General features: G+C 52.2%; 1 protein-coding gene across 3 annotated transcripts in view; it reads left to right on the forward strand.

The window, feature by feature from the left end:
* AP2A2 (adaptor related protein complex 2 subunit alpha 2) overlaps window positions 1-17,637 on the forward strand; it is a 97,992-nt gene that overhangs the window by 70,535 nt on the left and 9,820 nt on the right. For 2 of the 3 annotated variants that reach the window (XM_064287552.1, XM_010602439.3), the window contains exons 7-14: window positions 4,013-4,121; window positions 7,474-7,624; window positions 9,460-9,628; window positions 10,067-10,204; window positions 12,364-12,546; window positions 13,195-13,292; window positions 14,108-14,339; window positions 14,466-14,639. In XM_064287552.1, the coding sequence (XP_064143622.1) occupies window positions 4,013-4,121; window positions 7,474-7,624; window positions 9,460-9,628; window positions 10,067-10,204; window positions 12,364-12,546; window positions 13,195-13,292; window positions 14,108-14,339; window positions 14,466-14,639 (1,254 nt within the window). The remainder of the gene's footprint in view (window positions 1-4,012; window positions 4,122-7,473; window positions 7,625-9,459; window positions 9,629-10,066; window positions 10,205-12,363; window positions 12,547-13,194; window positions 13,293-14,107; window positions 14,340-14,465; window positions 14,640-17,637) is intronic. The other variant, XM_064287553.1, reaches the window with a different exon arrangement.

Here is a 17,637-nt window from a genome sequence, read left to right on the forward strand (position 1 = left end):
CCATTTGGTCCACTGTACTCTCTTAGTGATGTCTTCTATGACCAGAAATTCTACATTTTAGTCAATGTATTAATCTTTTCCTTTATGGTTGTGCTCTTGTGTCCTAGTTAAGAAGTTGTTCCGTCTTCTGAGTTTTCATGTTTAGATTGACGTCCACCTGGAACTGCTTTCTGTGTGTGGTGATGGCTTTTCTCATATGAGATCCAATTCTCCCAGTACCACTGTTGAAGCCCCCCTGCCCTGCTACCTTGCCCCAAATCAAGTGGGTCTGTTTCTGTGTTCTCCACTCCCATCAGTCTGTCTGTCTGCCTGTCTTTGCACTAGTAATGTGCTGCCTTAGCTACTGAAGCTTTGCCATAAGCCTTGCCGTCTAGTAGAGCGAGTCCTCCCACCTGTTCCCCCCCCCTCAAAAACCCTAGTGGGACTTTGATTGGAATTGGATTTAATCTAGAGGTCAGTTTCAAGAGAATTGAGATCTTTACAGTATCAAGCCTTTAAATCCATGAACATAATGTATCCCTCCACTTATTATCTGTAATTTCGTAGTGTTTCATAATCTTTTGAGTTACCTTTTGTTAGATTTATTGCTATATACTTTTATTTTTTAAATGCTATTGCCAATACCTTTAAGTATTTCTTGTTTTTAATTATATGTTGGTTTATAGAGATGCAAAGGGTTTTTTAAAATGGTGGTAAATACATATGTAAGAACAATTGCCACGTCAGCATCGTTCCCACGTCAACTCAGTGACGTTAGCTGTGTTTATCGTGGTGTTCAGCCATCACCATTATCTGTTTTCAAATTTTGCAACTGATTTTTGTGTATCTTGAAATTGGAAATTCGCTAAGCTAACTTACTAATTTTAGTAATTTATACATAGATTTCTTTATGTTCAGCCATACCATCTATGAATAATGGCAGTTTAATTTTTCTCTTTTTTAATCCATATGATGATTGTTTATATTTCCCACTTCCTGTCTGACCTGGGCCTCCACTATGACACTGACTCTAAGAGATGACTGATGTCTTGCTTCTCATCTCAGAGGGAAAGCTTTCAGTATTTCACCATTAAGTGTGATGCTTACTGTAGAATTTTTGTTGTTGTTGGCTCTCTTTATCACATTAAGGAAGTTCCTTTCTATAATTGTTTGCTAAATGTTTTTATCATTCATTAACTGGCAAAGCCATTTGAACTTGGAGTTTTCTTTGTGGGAAAGTTTCTAATTGTGGATTCAATTTATTTAATAAGTTATAAGACTACTTGTATTTTCTGTTTCTTCTTTAATCAGTAAGGTGCATTTTCTTAACATTTGCTAATTTATCTAAATATTTAAATATATTGGTGTCTTGGTCATCTAGTGCTGCTGTAACAGAAATACCACAAGTGAATGGCTAAAACAGAGTAATTTATTTCCTCACAGTAAAGTAGGTTAAAAGTCCAAATTCAGTCTAGAAGGCATTATGCTGAGTGAAATTAGTCAGTTGCAAAAGAAAAATTTTGTATGAGACCACTATTGTAAGAACTCACGAAATAGTTTGAACAGAGAAGAAAATACTTTCGATGGTTACGAGAGTGGGAGGGAGGGAACGAGAGGGATATTCACTAATAAGATAGTAGATAAGAACTACTTTAGGTGATGGGAAAGACAACACACAATACAGGTGAGGTCAGCACAACTGGACTAAACCAAAAGCAAAGAAGTTTCCTGAATAAACTGCATGCTTCGAAGGCCAGTGTAGCATGGGCAGGGGCCGGGGGACCATGGTTTCAGGGGACATCTAGGTCAATTGGCACAATAAAATCTATTAAGAAAACATTCTGCATCCCACTCTGGAGAGTGGCGTCTGGGATCTTAAACTCTAGCAAGCGGCCATCTGAGATGCATCAGTTGGTCTCAGCCCACCTGGAGCAAAGGAGAATGAAGAACACCAAAGACACAAGGTAATTAAGAACCCAAGAGACAGAAAGGGCCACATAAAGCAGAGGCTACATCAGCCTGAGACCAGAAGAGCTAGATGGTGCCCGGCTACAACCGATGACTGCCCTGACAGGGAACACAACAGAGAACCCCTGAGGGAGCAGGAGAGCAGTGGGATGCAGATCCCAAATTCTTATGAAAAGACCAGACTTAATAGTTTGACTGAGACTAGAAGAACCCTGGAGGTCATGGTCCCCAGACCTGCTGTTAGCCCAAGACAAGGAACCATTCCCAAAGCCAACTCCTCAGACAGGGATTGGACTGGGCTATAGGATAGAAAATGGTACTGGTGAAGAGTGAGTTTTTGGATCTAGTAGACACATGAGCCTATGTGGATAGCTCCTGTCTGGAGATGAGAAGGCAGAGGGGGACAGAAGCTGGTTGAATGGACATGAAAATAGATAGTGGAGAGAAGGGGTGTGCTGTCTCATTAGGGGGAGAGCAACTAGGAGTACATAGCAAGGTGTGTATAAATTTTTGTATGAGAGACTGACTTGATTTGTAAACTGTCACTTAAAGCACACACACAAAAAAAGTCCACATTTAGGGTGTCAGCTCCAGAGGAAGTCTCTCTCTCTCTGTCGGCTCTGGAGGAAGGTCCTTGTCCTCAATCTTACTCTGGTCGAGGAACTTCTCAGGTGCAGGGACCCTGGTTCTAAAGGACACACTCTGTTCCTGGTACTGCTTTCTTCGTGGTATGAGGTCCCCAACTCTCTGCTTGCTTCTGTTTCCCTTTATTTCTTGTAAGATAAAAGGTGGTGCAGGCCACATCCCAGGGAAACTCCCTTTATATTGAATAAGGGCTGTGACCTTAGTAAGGTTATCACATCCCACCCATATCATCTTTAATATAAAATTACAATCACAAAACGGAGGACAGTCACAGAATACTGGGAATCATTAAAAAAAAAAAAAAATCATAGCCCAGTCAAATCGATACACACATTTTTGGGTGGACACAATTCAATCCATGACAATTGGTAAAGATAGTTCTATGGATAGGATTTGTAGTGATGTCCCCCCTTTGATTTTTGACACTGGATTTTTTTATACCTTGTCATTTTTCTTAGTCTCATCAAGTGTGTAATAATTTCTTTTCACAGTTAATTTTTGTCTTTGTTGGTTCTCTCTGTTGCAATTTTTCTATTTCATTACTTTCTGTTTTTATCTTTTTATTTTATTTCCTCTGCTTTCTTTGGATTAATTTGCTAGCCTCTTTCTAACTCTTGAAGTGAATTATTCCTTGCTTTTGAAGACACCTCGCACTGGCTGTGTCTCTGCTATGTGGAGATGGTGCGCCATGTCCCTTCTGCTTGGCACACAGTTGTTTGGGTCTCACTACTGCTGTTTGTCCCACTCAGTCTTTTCTCTGGCCAGCAGCGGAGCCCAGCTCACTGCAGGAGCTGGCTGGTGCCTTGCAGCTTAGGCCAGGTCACGGTGAGCCTCCTGATGTGTGCAGTATGTCCGGAAAAGTTGCACACGTGAGATTTGTGGGAGAAGCTGCTCTGGCCTCCCTGCCGCAGGAGACAGTGGGGGATAGGGGACCAGGTATATGCTGTGTGAGGCTGTAAGAGGTGGGGCTGCACCTGAGGATGATGTCAGCGTGCTGTCTGAGGAGCTCGGCGAGGCTGCTCACAGGTCTGCATTTGGGTGTGGAGGGAGGCAGCAGAGAATGCCAGCTTCCCCTTCTAAGGGGTGAGAGCCCTCCCTGCTGCGTTTCATTGTTTCCAGCCCAGAGAGGGCTGCAGCTCCAATCCCATTTTGTCCCAGAAGATAATTGCTATCTAGCTCATGTTCATAGTGAGCAACAAGTGGCCAGTTTGGACGCCATCAAAGCAGGCACATGAGCAGCATACAAGTGGAGCAGCTGGTGGCGCCTTCCTTGCACACAGGCTCCTGGTTGGGAAGCACAGTTGCCCTGGGGGTAGGCTGTGACTCTGTCCTTTAAAGTGTAGAAGGTGGTATTGAGTACTCTTAGCATGTTGGATGTTCACGTGTGTCCGGAGCGGTGACCGCCTGTGTTGTTTTTCAGATCGTGACGTCTGCATCGACGGACCTTCAGGACTACACCTACTACTTTGTCCCGGCCCCTTGGCTGTCGGTGAAGCTCCTAAGGTTGCTGCAGTGCTACCCGCCCCCAGGTAATGGCAGGGCAGCAGAGGTGGACCTCATGTCCTGCCACTCAGGCCTGGTCGTTGTCTGTCTCGGGTTTCTGAAGCCGGCACTGGTGCTTGTTTGATGGGCCCTCCCTTGGTCACGTGTCTCGGCTTTTAGGGTTTTGGATCCTCAGAGCAGTACTAGACAGTCACAGTTTGGTTAAGATGTGGGGTTGTTCATGCTTTGAGATAGATCAGAAAAAACCCTTCCTAAATAAAACCTGAAGCTTTTAGAAGCTTTGTGCCTGTAAAACGGCGGCAGTAGCATCGGGACCTGTTCCAGCAGCAGCTATAATGGGAATCACTGTCAGCCCAAGGCTGGTCCCTGTGAGGCAGAAGTCAGACGTACCTCCGCTCTCTGACCATTTCGTCAATTCTGACACCATGGCACTCTCTACTTCTCTTCTGTGTTTGATAGTCCATTGCGATGGCCACACAGAACTCACAGACCATACTTATAGTTAAGTGGTTTATTGAGGAAGTTACAGGGTGCAACTGGGGATCAACAGGCAGCCACTCAGAATCAGGATCAGGAAGCGTGTAGGCAAAGTCTCCCTTCTTTAGTACAGGACAGCTCTTTTAGCTCTTCCCTGCTGGGCAGGCCTCCTCTCGGCCCCCTGAGGGCAGGCCTCCTCTTGGCCCTGCAATCTGTCATTGCTCTGCCATCGGACACCTGGGCCTGTTGCTGCTGGCTCTGCCACTGGGTCCCTTCTGGGCCTCTCGCGGTCTTCAGCGTTACAGCCCCTGACCCATGTTATGCCTCTTTTAAGAGGTTCCTTGCCTCCTCCTCTCTCTCTCTCTTTCTCTTTCTCTCTCTCTCTCACTGCTTCCCTTCTATTCTTTCTTCTGTCTGCTTCCATTTCTGCAACTTTCTGTCTGAAAAACCTCTCGGGAGTTGGCTGTGTATATATACAAACTCTTTGTCAATTTCAAGGCATGGCTTATTCCAGTGGGGGCCACAAACTGACCAATCCCCTCTTGGTAGGCCACAGATACGTCATTTGCATAGTAGGTGCAGCTGAGCTACAACTAACCTCATCTGCATTGTTTGTTGGCCAATCCCTGCAAGGTGCATGCTAATCACAGGGCCTGCTGCAGCCTAGGGCCGGAGAAAAGCATCCAACCAGGTTGTGTACAGCTTACCAAGGAAATGTCAGTCAACCTGGACAAAAGCGACAGACCCTCTGGAGTAGAAAAGTAGGGCAAAGGTGACTCCTCAGGGCTCGGGGGAAAGTCCCTCAAGATGTCTTTCCAAAGAACCAGAGACCACATAAAGGGAAGCATTTTACTACCCACCACTCCACCACTGCAGTCGAGTCGATTCCGACTCATAGCAACCCTATAGGACAGAGTAGAACTGCCCCACAGAGTTTCCGAGGAGCGTTTTACCGCAGCACCCTCAATTTTAACGGTCTGGGGAACCTTTATGTGTACATCAGGGTTGTCGTCTTAGGCTCCTGTCTCATTCTAAAGCATTGATGTGACTCAAAGGTAAGTCTCTGGAAATAGGATTTCTCGGTTGAAGAATGTACATTAATAGTTTCGTTAGATGCTTCCAAACTACCCTCTTAAAAAGATTGCTTTGTTGTTGTAACCTTTAAGTTTTAATCGGAGTCATTTTTCATACAGGATATTCCTTTGTTAAATTTGAGTAACTTTCTATGCTAAATACCTTTTTATACTAAAGCGCAAACACCCGTCTTACTAAACTTGCAGCTGCAGAGCCTTGAATAGGGGAGGGACATGCCCATGTGGCCCCTCTGAGCCCAGGAGCAGGGCCTGCTTAGGGCCCCTCCCCCTTCATTCTTTTTGAGCCCTGGGGCTACGCGGGTCGAGCCCACTCCCCATCAGGCCCAGGCCCATCAATTTGGTCATTCTGTTCCCCCTTCAGGCCAGTGTTTAGGATTCTCTCGATGGGGTCTGCGGAATCTCCTCCCTTCTCAGACTGGTGTCTCTGTCTGTAACACCGCAACGAGGCTTCCCAGCTCGGGACTAAGCCCTTCCTAGGTTCTTGCCTTCTTCTGACAAAGAATGACCAGGAGAGGCTCAGAGGTTCTGCACAAACAAAGGTTTATTAGCGACAGAAAGAGAGTAAAGGCTTGCGAGGGAGAGACGGAGAGGGGCTTCCACCTACGCTAGCCTCCAGTCTCTCTCCGAACAAAGGGTTTCCCTGGGGTTTATGAAAGTTTTTAGGCAGGAAAAAGGCATTATCTTTATTCATTAGATGGGTGGAGATTTCCAGAAGGGGAGGGATTATGAAAATCAAATACACATGCAGTTAGAATTCAAGATGGACTTCCTCGCAGAGGTTGCTGGAACCAAGATGGAGTCTGTCACAAAGGCTTCCGGGATGTTGAACAGGACGTATTCTGGGATGTTGTGCATGCGTGATGCCTCTGGATCTTGGTTCGAGCCCTGGCGAGGGGTCCCTGTTCATGTTCGTCTCACGCGGAAGGTCATTCATAGGCCATGTTGATCTTTACTGCGCGGGTTCTGCACCTGATGGGGCCTTGAAAAACAGCTCGGGAGTCTTGAAAAAGGATTATCGGTAATTTATAGCTGGTCAAGCACGCAGGGCCTTGAAATGTAGCCCCTTATCTTATCTGAGCACCTAGTCTGTTAATCACGAGTAGTTCTCGGGTGCCAGCAGCAAAAGTTATGTGGTGGTCTGCACTTAGGTTTAGATTCCAGGAATGCTGAGTCAGAGGCTAGGTGATTCAGCCAGCCCGCCCTCTCGCCTGTCTCGGGTGGAGCTCAACGCCAAGCCGGCAGCTTCAGCACCGTCTCTGTCTCGATGCCATGTCTGCCTCAGGCTGATGCACCGCACTAGTCGGCTGGTGTCCTGGTGCTGGTGTCGCTTTCTTATTCCTTTTGGTCCGTTGTTTCCTTTCTTCTGGTTCAGATGGAACTTTTTTATTTTCCTCTGTCTTTTTATTGCTGTTTACGTTTTTCGGTTTCTGTTGGTAAAAAATCTTTTGCCCACTTGTCCCAAATTTTGTGTCGTGTGTTTTGTCCATGTCTCTGAGATTTATTTTTTCTCTGTCTGTATCCTATATCTCGGCGAAAGTGTTCTCTGTGTAGCGTGTGTTGAACAGCTTGTGTATTTACTGTGGCTGCTAATCCCCTGATTTATAAAAGCTACAAAATCCAACCATTTTCTCACACGTTTCTGTGAAGACGCCTGCCCTGTACACAAATGTGGATAAACTGTACTAAAAGTTTCCGTCAGACGTGCAGAGTGTCAGAATAAGCGGCTTGTCCCCAAGGGTAGCATGAACTGTGGTGGGGCAGGTGTACTGGGCACAGCCCGCCCTCTGACACTTCCTGTCTCGCCCAGAAGAGCCCGCAGTGCGAGGCCGCCTGACAGAGTGCTTGGAGACGATCCTTAACAAGGCCCAGGAGCCACCAAAGTCAAAGAAAGTCCAACATTCAAACGCCAAGAATGCTGTGCTGTTCGAGGCGATAAGTTTAATCATTCACCATGACAGGTGAGTCGGTGGCTGCGGCGCCCCTTCAGCTTGCCTTCTCCCCAGGGGAGCTTGGGAGATAGCTGCCTCAGACCCAAGCATGTGTGCTTCCTTGCTGGCTTTACGCCTGGCAGGTGGTGCTTGGCATCCATCCAGCAGACACTTGTGACGTTCCTCCATCTTCCACGCTGACCAGTGCATGCTCCCGTGAGACCCTTCCCTCCTTTCTCTCCTACTTTCTCTCCCTCTTTCCTTCCAGTGTTTCACACCCTTCCCTCCTTTCTCTTCGGTACCTTTCTCAGTGGTACTTTACTCTCTCCTATCCCTTCTCTTTGGTGTTTCACGCTCTCCTTTCCTTTCTCACCTTATCCCTTTTCTTTGGTGCCTCAAGCTCTCCTTTCCTTTTTCACCTTATCCCTTTTCTTTGGTGCCTCAAGCTCTCCTTTCCTTTCTCACCTTATCGTTTCTCTTTGATGCTTCACACTCTCCTTTCCTTTCTCACCGGTACCTATGCTCTTTCTTCCCTTTTCTTCAGTATTTCACATTCTGTCTAGCCTCGAAGCTCTGCTGCTGTGGTCTCACTTTCTCTTGTCTCTCTCCCTCACCCAAGCTTTCCTGCTTCTGACTGACATCTCCCATTATTGTACAGAGATTAAAAGGAGTGTGCCCACATGTGTACATGTGTGTGGATATGAAAAGAGGTGTGCACTCGTGTTTGCATGTGTGCACACATCTGTAGGTATGTGTGTGAGAGTGCACGTGTGTCCCGTTAGCTTTGCTGGGGCACCAAGCAGCACTTGGATGTATCCCAGGCCGTCGTGGGCAGTGGTGGGTGACCGTCTCTTACCAGGATAGCATAGTCGGAGATGTTGGGCTGGCGGAGTTTACACTCTTCCTTTTCTGCTTGGCTCTCGCAGTTGCATTCCTGTGCGTGTCCATCCTGGTGTGGGGTGGCGTTGGGTGTTGTAGAATCCAATCTCTGCGGCAGGCTGGCGCAGGCTGACTGCAGCAGGAACCTCAGTATCCTGGCTGTGCCAGGCCCGCGTCAGGGTTGTCGGCCAGCAGCATCCTTCGTGGCATGTTCTACAGGTGCAGCCACGACCACCGCTCTCTACCACAGCACTTTGGACGAGTATGAGTCCCTGTGTCAAAACCAGTCTCAGAGTTACATGCCAGCAGTTTTGGGAACTGTTAAAATCTTCAAAGAAAACAACTCACAAAAAACCCAGATTTTCAATATCAGAGGAAACCTCTTCTCATTAAATAAAGAGAAACAGGAATTATGAGGACAAAGGAAAGCATAAGTATAGATTTAATCTAGATTTTATGGTAGCTGGCAGGTAAATATTCACTAACTTTTAGATATGTGCCAAGGGGATGAATCTGAGTCCAGCTACCTGACTCTTCCTCACAGCTCCTCTCTCTCTCGAGAGCCTTCCTAAGTCCTAGCTTCCTTACTGAACTGCCCCGAGGCTTCAGCTGCGTCTGTTCAGGGTCTGGTAGCTGGCTGGTGGCCTTCTCCTGTGTGGCCGGGCAGGGTGTTCCGTGGTTGCTTGGCTCTGATGGTGCTTCCATTGTCCGTGGCTCCTGGAGTGGATGGAATTCTGCAGTGTGCGTGGAATCAGTGGGCATAGGGGTTGCTGATGTGACCGTGGGTAGAACAGGCAAGAGAGAGTTCAGGACTTCAGCCTTTAGGGTAGGGCTTTCAGGCCTAGAGGCCCCTTGAGGTGTTCCCTTTGCCTACGTGATGGTGACTCAGTGTGACACAACTGTCTGCCATCCTGGCATATGGCCAGGGCTGGCCATGCTGCCTGTCTGTGGGACGTGCTGAGGACTCCTGCCCCATCTTCCCCCAGTGAGCCCAACCTGCTTGTCCGCGCCTGCAACCAGCTGGGCCAGTTCCTGCAGCACCGTGAGACCAACCTGCGCTACCTGGCACTGGAGAGCATGTGCACGCTGGCCAGCTCCGAATTCTCCCACGAGGCCGTCAAGACACACATCGAGACCGTCATCAATGCCCTGAAGGCAAGTACGAATGCTCCCAAGTGCATGGCCTATCTGCGGGGTCTGTGCCAGCGTGGGTGCCATGGCCCACCTGTGGGGGTCTGTGCCAGTGTGGGCGCCACGGCATATCTGTGGGGTCTGTGCCGGCATGGGTTCCATGGCCCACCTGTGGGGGTGTGTGCCGGTGTGGGTGCCATGGCCCACCAGTGGGGGTTTGTGCCGGCGTGGGCACCACGGCCTATCTGTGGGGACTGTGCCAGTGTGGGCACCATGGCCAACCTGCAGGTGTCTGTGCTGGTGTGGGTGCCACGGTTCACCTGCCTGGTAAACACGGGAAAGCAGCTCGTGTCCTTTTGGTGACTCGGTGGCCTGTGGCGTGTATGCTGTGATGGGTGGTGATGGCCCAGTGGGCCACGGTCTCCAGGAGCAGCTGTTGACGTGGCCGCCTTGTTTCCGTAGACGGAGCGGGATGTGAGCGTGCGGCAGAGGGCCGTGGACCTGCTGTATGCCATGTGTGACCGCAGCAATGCCCAGCAGATCGTGGCAGAGATGCTGAGCTACCTGGAGACGGCCGACTACTCCATCCGCGAGGAGATTGTGAGTCTGCAGACTAGCCGTGGGCTTCAGGGCTTTGCGCAGCCTTGGGTTGGGGGTCTGCTAGGTTCTGGACAAGAGGCCGTGTGTGTGCTTCCTGTCAACATTTGGGCAGTGTCTGTCAGCCTGTCAGCACAGTTCTGAGGAGCTCGGTGCCGGCCCATCTGCGTGAGGGGCATGCTGGCTGAGAGGACCTGAGCCGTACCTTACCTGCTGGGACCTGAGGCAGTTCCCTCACGGATGCACAGTGGAGGGTTACTGCCATGGGGAGGACAGCGCTGCAGTGTGTTGTGACTTACAAAGGAGCCAGCCCCTGTGTTCGCCAGCATCCCTGTCTTCCACTGAGGCTGAGACAGGATTTGACCTTATGAAAAGCTTTTTTCTTAGTTGCCTTTTGTGGGGAGCAGAATGGGATCTGAAGCTAATCGGGAGTTCTGTGGGGTGAGTGTCGCTGTCACAGTCTCCAGTGTCAGGGCTGTTCCTGAGCTGGGTCTTGAGGAGAGGAAGGACCCTGAGCACGTGCTGCACCCACGGTGAGACGGCCCAATGTCCAGGTGGTGCTCACTTCACAGGTGTGTTTCCACCCCTGTGTGTGTGTGTTCGTCACCCTTGAGACAGCATTTCGTGAGGAACAGCATGGGGCCTTCCCTTGCAGGGGGTCAGCCAGGAATGGGCCTGGGAGGGCAAGGGGGCAGCGGCACCTGGAGAAGAGGGCGGAATAGGGTGCAGTGGGCAGGCTGGGACGGTCCTGGTGGGAAGCTGCGGGAAGGCGACCTGTGGAGGGGTAGAGTTCGGGGCGAGAGGCCTGCTCTCGGCGTCTGTGGCCCGCTCTCGGCGTCTGTGGCCCGCTCTAGGCGTCTGTGGCCCGGTGGGGCCCAGGGCTGTGGTCCCCGTGATGTCCTCCTCGCTAGGGGGCAGAGACAGCAGCAGCGCACTTTTCTGTGCATTGTGGGGCTTCTGAGGTTTGCAGAGTTTGCTTGTGCTTCCCTTTAAATGTTGAGGAATGACCTCTGGTCAAGTCTAGTTGTACCAAGAAGGAGGCAGGGACAGTCTCTGAACCCCAGGATAAGTGCTCCATCCATCCATACAGCGAGTGGGAGTGTCAGAGCCTGGGACTCACTCGGACTGCTCAGCCCTGCACACTGCAAGGTGGGGAGGGAGGAGGCAGCCCTGTGCAGGGAGCTCTGGAGTCTCACAGGGCGTCTCATCCCACGGGAGCCAGGGAGGCTTTGGCTGGAGCCAGGAGACTTGCCAAGAGGGGACAATGGAGGTTGCTGCCAGGAAGGCAGGGAGGGGCCCCAGCACGAGGCGAGACCAGGAGGGGCAGAGTGTTGAGGCCCCCAGCAGCTGGGCAGCGCTGGGAGATGGGCCAGCAGGGGTGCGGGGAGGCAGCAGTGGGAACTGGGCAGCGTGCCATGAAAGGTTCAGGCATGCAACTGTGGGCGCTGAGGGTGGTGAGGAGACATGTTTTGCGGTGTTGCTGTGGCATCGTGGAGGGTAGATTTGGGGGCTGACGGCAGGCAGACTGATGGACAGAGGGTGTGGGCTTGAGCGGAGCTGGGCGTACTGGCCTGGAGGGCACCGGGAGGGGGCACCAGTGAGCTGGGCAGGGTGCCTGTGTGAGGGTGGGAGCGTGTCGGGGGGTGGGGAGTGGCTGATAGCTGCTCTCCTCAGCACAGGAACGGGTGTCCGGCATGTGGGGAGCCCTCTGGGCTGGAACGCCAGGGCACGTGGAAGCGAGTAGATGGCATGTCCCATGGGCAGAGCAGAGGGGTGTGTGGGGCCCAGGGGTGCCCACGTTGGGAGGGGCACTGAGGAGACAGTGAGAAAGAAAGGCCTGGGAGCGCAGGTACTCAGCTGAAGCCAAGGTGGATGGTGGGCGGCGGCCATTGCTGGGTGGTACCCACATGGTCTGTGGCAGTGCAGCTGAGGAGGCAACGCCCTGCCCAGGTACAAGGGAGGGCCGGGAGCGCCCCTGCTCTCTCATGGGTCTGTGCAGCCTTCCCCATCGTCCCCTGGACTGACTTATTGTCTGTGTGTCTGGCTCTGCTTGACTGTCTTCCGTTAGTCGTGAGTCCTGAGACTCCTGCGTTGCGGGCCCTTCAGGGATCTGGAGAGCTGTGTAGTGCGTGGGTGACGCGCTAACGAGGACCTGTCTGCAGGTGCTCAAGGTGGCCATCCTGGCAGAGAAGTACGCCGTGGACTACACGTGGTACGTGGACACCATCTTGAACCTCATCCGTATCGCGGGCGATTATGTCAGCGAGGAGGTGTGGTACCGCGTCATCCAGATTGTCATCAACAGGGACGATGTGCAGGGCTATGCTGCCAAGACCGTGTTTGAGGTGGGCGCCTCGGAGGGCGGGCTGTGCCGGCACAGGGTGCTGATGAGAGCAGAGGCTGTGGGCTGGGCCACTGGGGGGCCACTCTGCTGGATAAGGGGTTCTGCAGTGGGGATTACCAGTGCCCCCCATGTCTCATTCTCTGAGCTCCTTCTCTTCCTAATTTCCGAGCCACAGGCCACGAGTGAGATACTACCCCAGGGAGCTGCCTGGGCTTCTCGCCTTGGCTTGACACTGTGTGGGTACACGGTCAGGGCCATCCTGTTGGCGGAAGAAGGAGCGGCCATTGGGCCCTGGGTGCCCGTGAGGATGTGACGCCTACCTGCCCCACCTGGGATGTTAGCCTTGTTCCTAACATCCACTCTCAGGCTGTCCTATGCCAGGGCTGGAATTGACCAGTTGCCACCTGGAGGCCTCATGTCTCTTGACATGTGTGCTGAGGAGAGAAGGGGCCGCCTGGAGTCGGGGCGTGCAGGAAGTTCTGGGGGGAAGGGTGGCGCTGACGTACAAAGTAAACTCCAGAAGAAAGTGGTCTGACCCTTTTCTTGGGCCCGTAATGACAATTCAGCCACATTCCTTAGAAGCAGGTGCCCAGGTCCCCTGGTTCTGAAGCTTGTGGGCCAGCTCTCTGCCTCCCTTGTGGCTTTGCAGGCTCTCCAAGCACCAGCGTGCCATGAAAATCTGGTGAAAGTGGGCGGCTACATCTTAGGGGAGTTCGGAAACTTGATAGCTGGGGACCCAAGATCCAGGTAAGAACCCTTGTGGAAACTGGTGTCGGAGTTTGCATTCCAATCACATCACTACGCCCCAGCCCCGAGCCTGTGCTGAAGGTCCCAGTGGAGGTGGGCAGTGTCCTCATGGGGTTGTCAGACTGCTGGGAGGTAGGAATTTGGCTCTGTTGGGAAGGAGAGCAGAACCCCGCCAACCTGAGATACATCTTTTTTTTTAATTTATTTTTTGTCCATGTCACTGAGAACATACACAGCAGAATATACGGCAGTTCAGGAGTTTCTACATGTACAGTTTAGTGACGTCGATTACATTCTTCAATTTGTGCAGCCATTCTCACCTTCTTTTTCTGAGTTGTTCTTCCCCATTAACATAAACTCACTGCTCATTCTTCTCTGATCTTTTGAGTTGCTGTTGTCAATTTGATCTAGTATAGTTAGTTCTTAAAAGAGCTTGATGCTCAGGGCACTCTTTGTTGATTAAGCTAAACGCAGTTTCATGTTTTTATTTCTTTTAATCAACACACAAAGTGAGGATTCTGAGTGAAAATGTAGAGGAGTGGTCGTAGGTAACAAGGCAGGGTTTGCAGTGCCATGTGAGAGCCTCACCTGACACACACCCTTCCTCCTTACAGGAGTAGCCCTGGTTCAGGCGTGGTGGTGGCCCCGAGCTTGTGCCTTCTACTCCCTGCCTCCTTACAGTGGAGGCTTGGGTGCTTTTGGGAGCGGAGAGTGGAGGAGGGCAGGGAGCTGGGCATACGGATGTGCGGGGCTGTAGAGGTAAGGGGTGCCAGTGGAGGGCTGCTGCCGACCACCTGCCTGTCTCCACCCCACAGCCCCCTGATCCAGTTCAGCCTGCTCCACTCCAAGTTCCATCTGTGCAGCGTCCCCACCAGGGCACTTCTCCTGTCCACCTACATCAAGTTCGTCAACCTGTTCCCAGAGGTGAAGGCCACTATCCAGGACGTACTGCGCAGTGATAGCCAACTCAAGAATGCTGACGTGGAGCTGCAGCAGCGTGCCGTGGAGTACCTGCGGCTCAGCACCATTGCCAGCACTGACATCTTGGTAGGGAGACCTGTGCGGGGACCGTGGCCCTCTCGCCCCATCCCCTGCCCCCTGCCCCCTGCCCCCTTGGCATTGTCACTTGTCTGGGTGTTGAGTAGAGCTGAGCCTTTCCTGCTTCCTGCTCAGGCCACTGTCCTGGAAGAGATGCCTCCGTTCCCAGAGCGCGAGTCCTCCATCCTGGCGAAGCTCAAGAAGAAGAAGGGCCCAGGCACAGTGACAGACCTGGAGGAGACCAAGCGGGAGCGGAGCACCGATGTGAACGGGGGTGCCGAGCCCGCCCCTGCCAGCGCCAGCACTGCGGTGGGTCCCCATGGCCACATTGCCGCACGGCACTGCTCCACTCCCGGCCTGAGACACAGGGCCAACCGAGCACAGCCTGTGCGGGGGTGCGTCGTCCTCGGTGGATTGTGTATACCTGGGGCCTTTGGTGGCAGCTTGCAGTCTGTACTCCCACTTCCCAGCAGTGAGCCCCCTTGAGGATGCGGTTGGCCCCCAGCTCATGTTAAGACTCTCTTCCCAGGGCTGCACGTCCTGACTTGGGATTGGAGAGAGTAGCTACTCACCCTCTTGCAGGAGAGCCCTGGGTGGCTGCCCCACGCTGAGTTGGGGCATTCTGCCTGCCCACTCGCCCCCAAAGCTCTCTGTGGTGAATTGTAGCAGATTCTTTGTTGGTGTGAGGTGGTGAGAATGCACACATAATGAAAGTGTAGCCCCTGGTACATGTTGAAAGTCGTGTTTATCTGCTTTCTTTCTCCCACTAGAGCATGAACTCCTCGAGAGCAGGGTCCTGCCACCCTGCCGAGCCCAGGTAACCCTGGTGTTGCTGGTGACCCTGCAGCCCTGACAAGATTGTGAGGGTGCTCTGTGGCTTTGCTGTGCACATTTTCTGTTTTTCCAGTGAGAGGAGTGCTGTGGGGAGGGTTTTCTTTCCAGGACGCTAGTTCAGGGAGAGGAATAAGGCTGTCCACTGGTACCTGGGTGCGTGGCCAGAATGAGGCTGGAGTGCTGTGGCCTGTGTACAGGAAGATGGCCTTGGCAGCCTGGCCCAGCTGGGTGCTTGCTGTGCGGGCCCTGACACTCCTCAGCAGCTAGCCTCTCAACAGACATCCCGTTCTACCCTTCCCCTGATGTGGTGTCCGCTCACTGCCTTCATCTGAGCCTCAGGCCTTCTCCCCAGGGACTCTTTCAGTCCTGACGCCATGCTTGAACCTCTGGAGCCTCCCCAGCGGCTGCTGGCACTATACTTTGTGGTGCGTTTTCTCTGATATTTGATGACTGTGCTTCCTGGTGTGTTGACTCAGGTAGATAGATGATGGCTGCACTTCCTGATGTGTTGACTCAGATAGGTGATGGCTGCACTTCCTGATGTGTTGACTCGGGTAGGTGATGGCTGCACTTCCTGGTGTGTTGACTCGGGTAGGTGGATGATGGCTGTACTTGCTGGTGTGTTGACTCAGGTAGATGATGGCTGTACTTCCTGGTGTGTTGACTCAGGTAGGTGATGGCTGCACTTCCTGGTGTGTTGACTCGGGTAGGCAGATGATGGCTGCACTTCCTGGTGTGTTGACTGAGGTAGATGATGGCTGTACTTCCTGGTGTGTTGACTCAGGTAGGTGATGGCTGTACTTCCTGGTGTGTTGACTCAGGTAGGTGATGGCTGCACTTCCTGGTGTGCTGACTCAGGTAGATAGATGAGACTTCCCTTCCTGGTGTGTTGACTTGGGTAGATAGATGATGGCTGCACTTCCTGATGTGTTGACTCAGGTAGGTGATGGCTGTACTTCTCTCCAGGTGGTCTGTTCCCTGCTGAGCCCTCTTAAATGGGGTTGCTTTTCAAACGCTGCCAGTGCTTTTGACCTTGCTCTATGGGTCCCGTGCCGCACCTCTGAACTGGAGCTGAAGGGTCAGGACACTGGGCATGGCCTTACAGGGCAGGCATCCAGCAGACCCCTCTCACCATCTCTCAGCGTCACTGTGTCCTGGAAGGCCATTCTAGCTCCAGAGATGAGATTGTGCTGGTAGATTGGAGCAGCAGAGAGGTAGTCTTCTGGGTGGATGGAGTGGGGTGATTTGTCTTAAACCTGCCCGTGTGCTGCACCATATGATCCCACGAGGTGGCGCAGCTTTGGAAGGAAGACACTCACTGCAAGGTGACAAGGGCATCATGCATGCTGGGCTCCTGGTTGCTGGTGTCAGTAACAGCCATGGGTTAACCTTCAGAGAAAGCCGTGACCTGCTCGTCTCTGCCGCAGAGGGACCTTGGGCCCTCTCCGTCCTCTTTCGGAGCTCTTTAAAAGGAGCAAGCTTGATGTTCAGGCCAGTGTGCCTCAGCATCTACTTGGAAAGTGTTATTGCCTCTGTATTTGTGTGTGACTGGTTTTCCTTTCTGAGTTGACCCTGAAGAGTGAGGAGCACGGTCAGAATGCAGTGCACCTGAGGGTCACATGACTCCAGGTGAACTGCGGCCCTGGTTTTGGGGCTCGCTCAGGCACTTGGCAGACAGCAAATGCACCGTCCCTGACCTCCAGCGCACGTAGAGCGGCTTGCTCTGAGAAGGCCCGTGAGGCTAAGGTGGAGCTTTGACAAGAGTTTGCATTTTGAGAAACCTCCCGTTCTTGGTGTGGGGAGGGCAGGGCCCTTCCAGAAGGCTGACTCAGTACACCTTCTCACTTCAGGTGGAAGACTCTTCTCCTTTGCAGAACTTGGATCTGGTGGACACAGTGTCTGGGAAGAGCCCCTCAGGTGCATGGGCCATCAGAGCCCTTTGAGTTTATTGGGAATATGGTTTCAGCTGCTTGGAGAAGTGCCCTGTTGTCCCAAGAGACTGCCCATGGCTCTGAGGAAAATGCTCTGAGAGGCTGTCCCACGGCTCTGAGGAAAACACCCCCCCACGAGGCTGTCCTGTGGCTCTTGAGGAAAACACCCTGAGAAGTTGTCTGTTCCATGGGTCCAAGGAAACCGTCCCTGTGAGGCTGTCATTTGCTTGTTCTTGGGGCGAGTGGAGGAGTCCATTTGTTGCACTTGAACAGTCACACAGGTTGGTTCTCGTGTTTGATTACCATGCCATTGCTGTCAGAGAGGACGAGCAAGCTGTGCCATCTGGGCTCCAGGGAGGTATTGGTGGGCTAGGAGGTGTCGCCCCTGAAGAGTGGCCTGTGGCAGCTCGTGGTGGGGAGAAGACGAAAGTGTGTTCCAACTCGTGATACAGAGGGACGGCGACCACAAGGGGGTGCGCTCCATAACCTTGGCGATAGTCCAGACCCCACACACGGTGCCTCCGCATTGACAGTGTGGGTGT

This window comes from Loxodonta africana, chromosome 7 (assembly GCF_030014295.1).
Source record: "Loxodonta africana isolate mLoxAfr1 chromosome 7, mLoxAfr1.hap2, whole genome shotgun sequence".
Classification (NCBI taxonomy): Eukaryota; Metazoa; Chordata; class Mammalia; order Proboscidea; family Elephantidae; genus Loxodonta; species Loxodonta africana.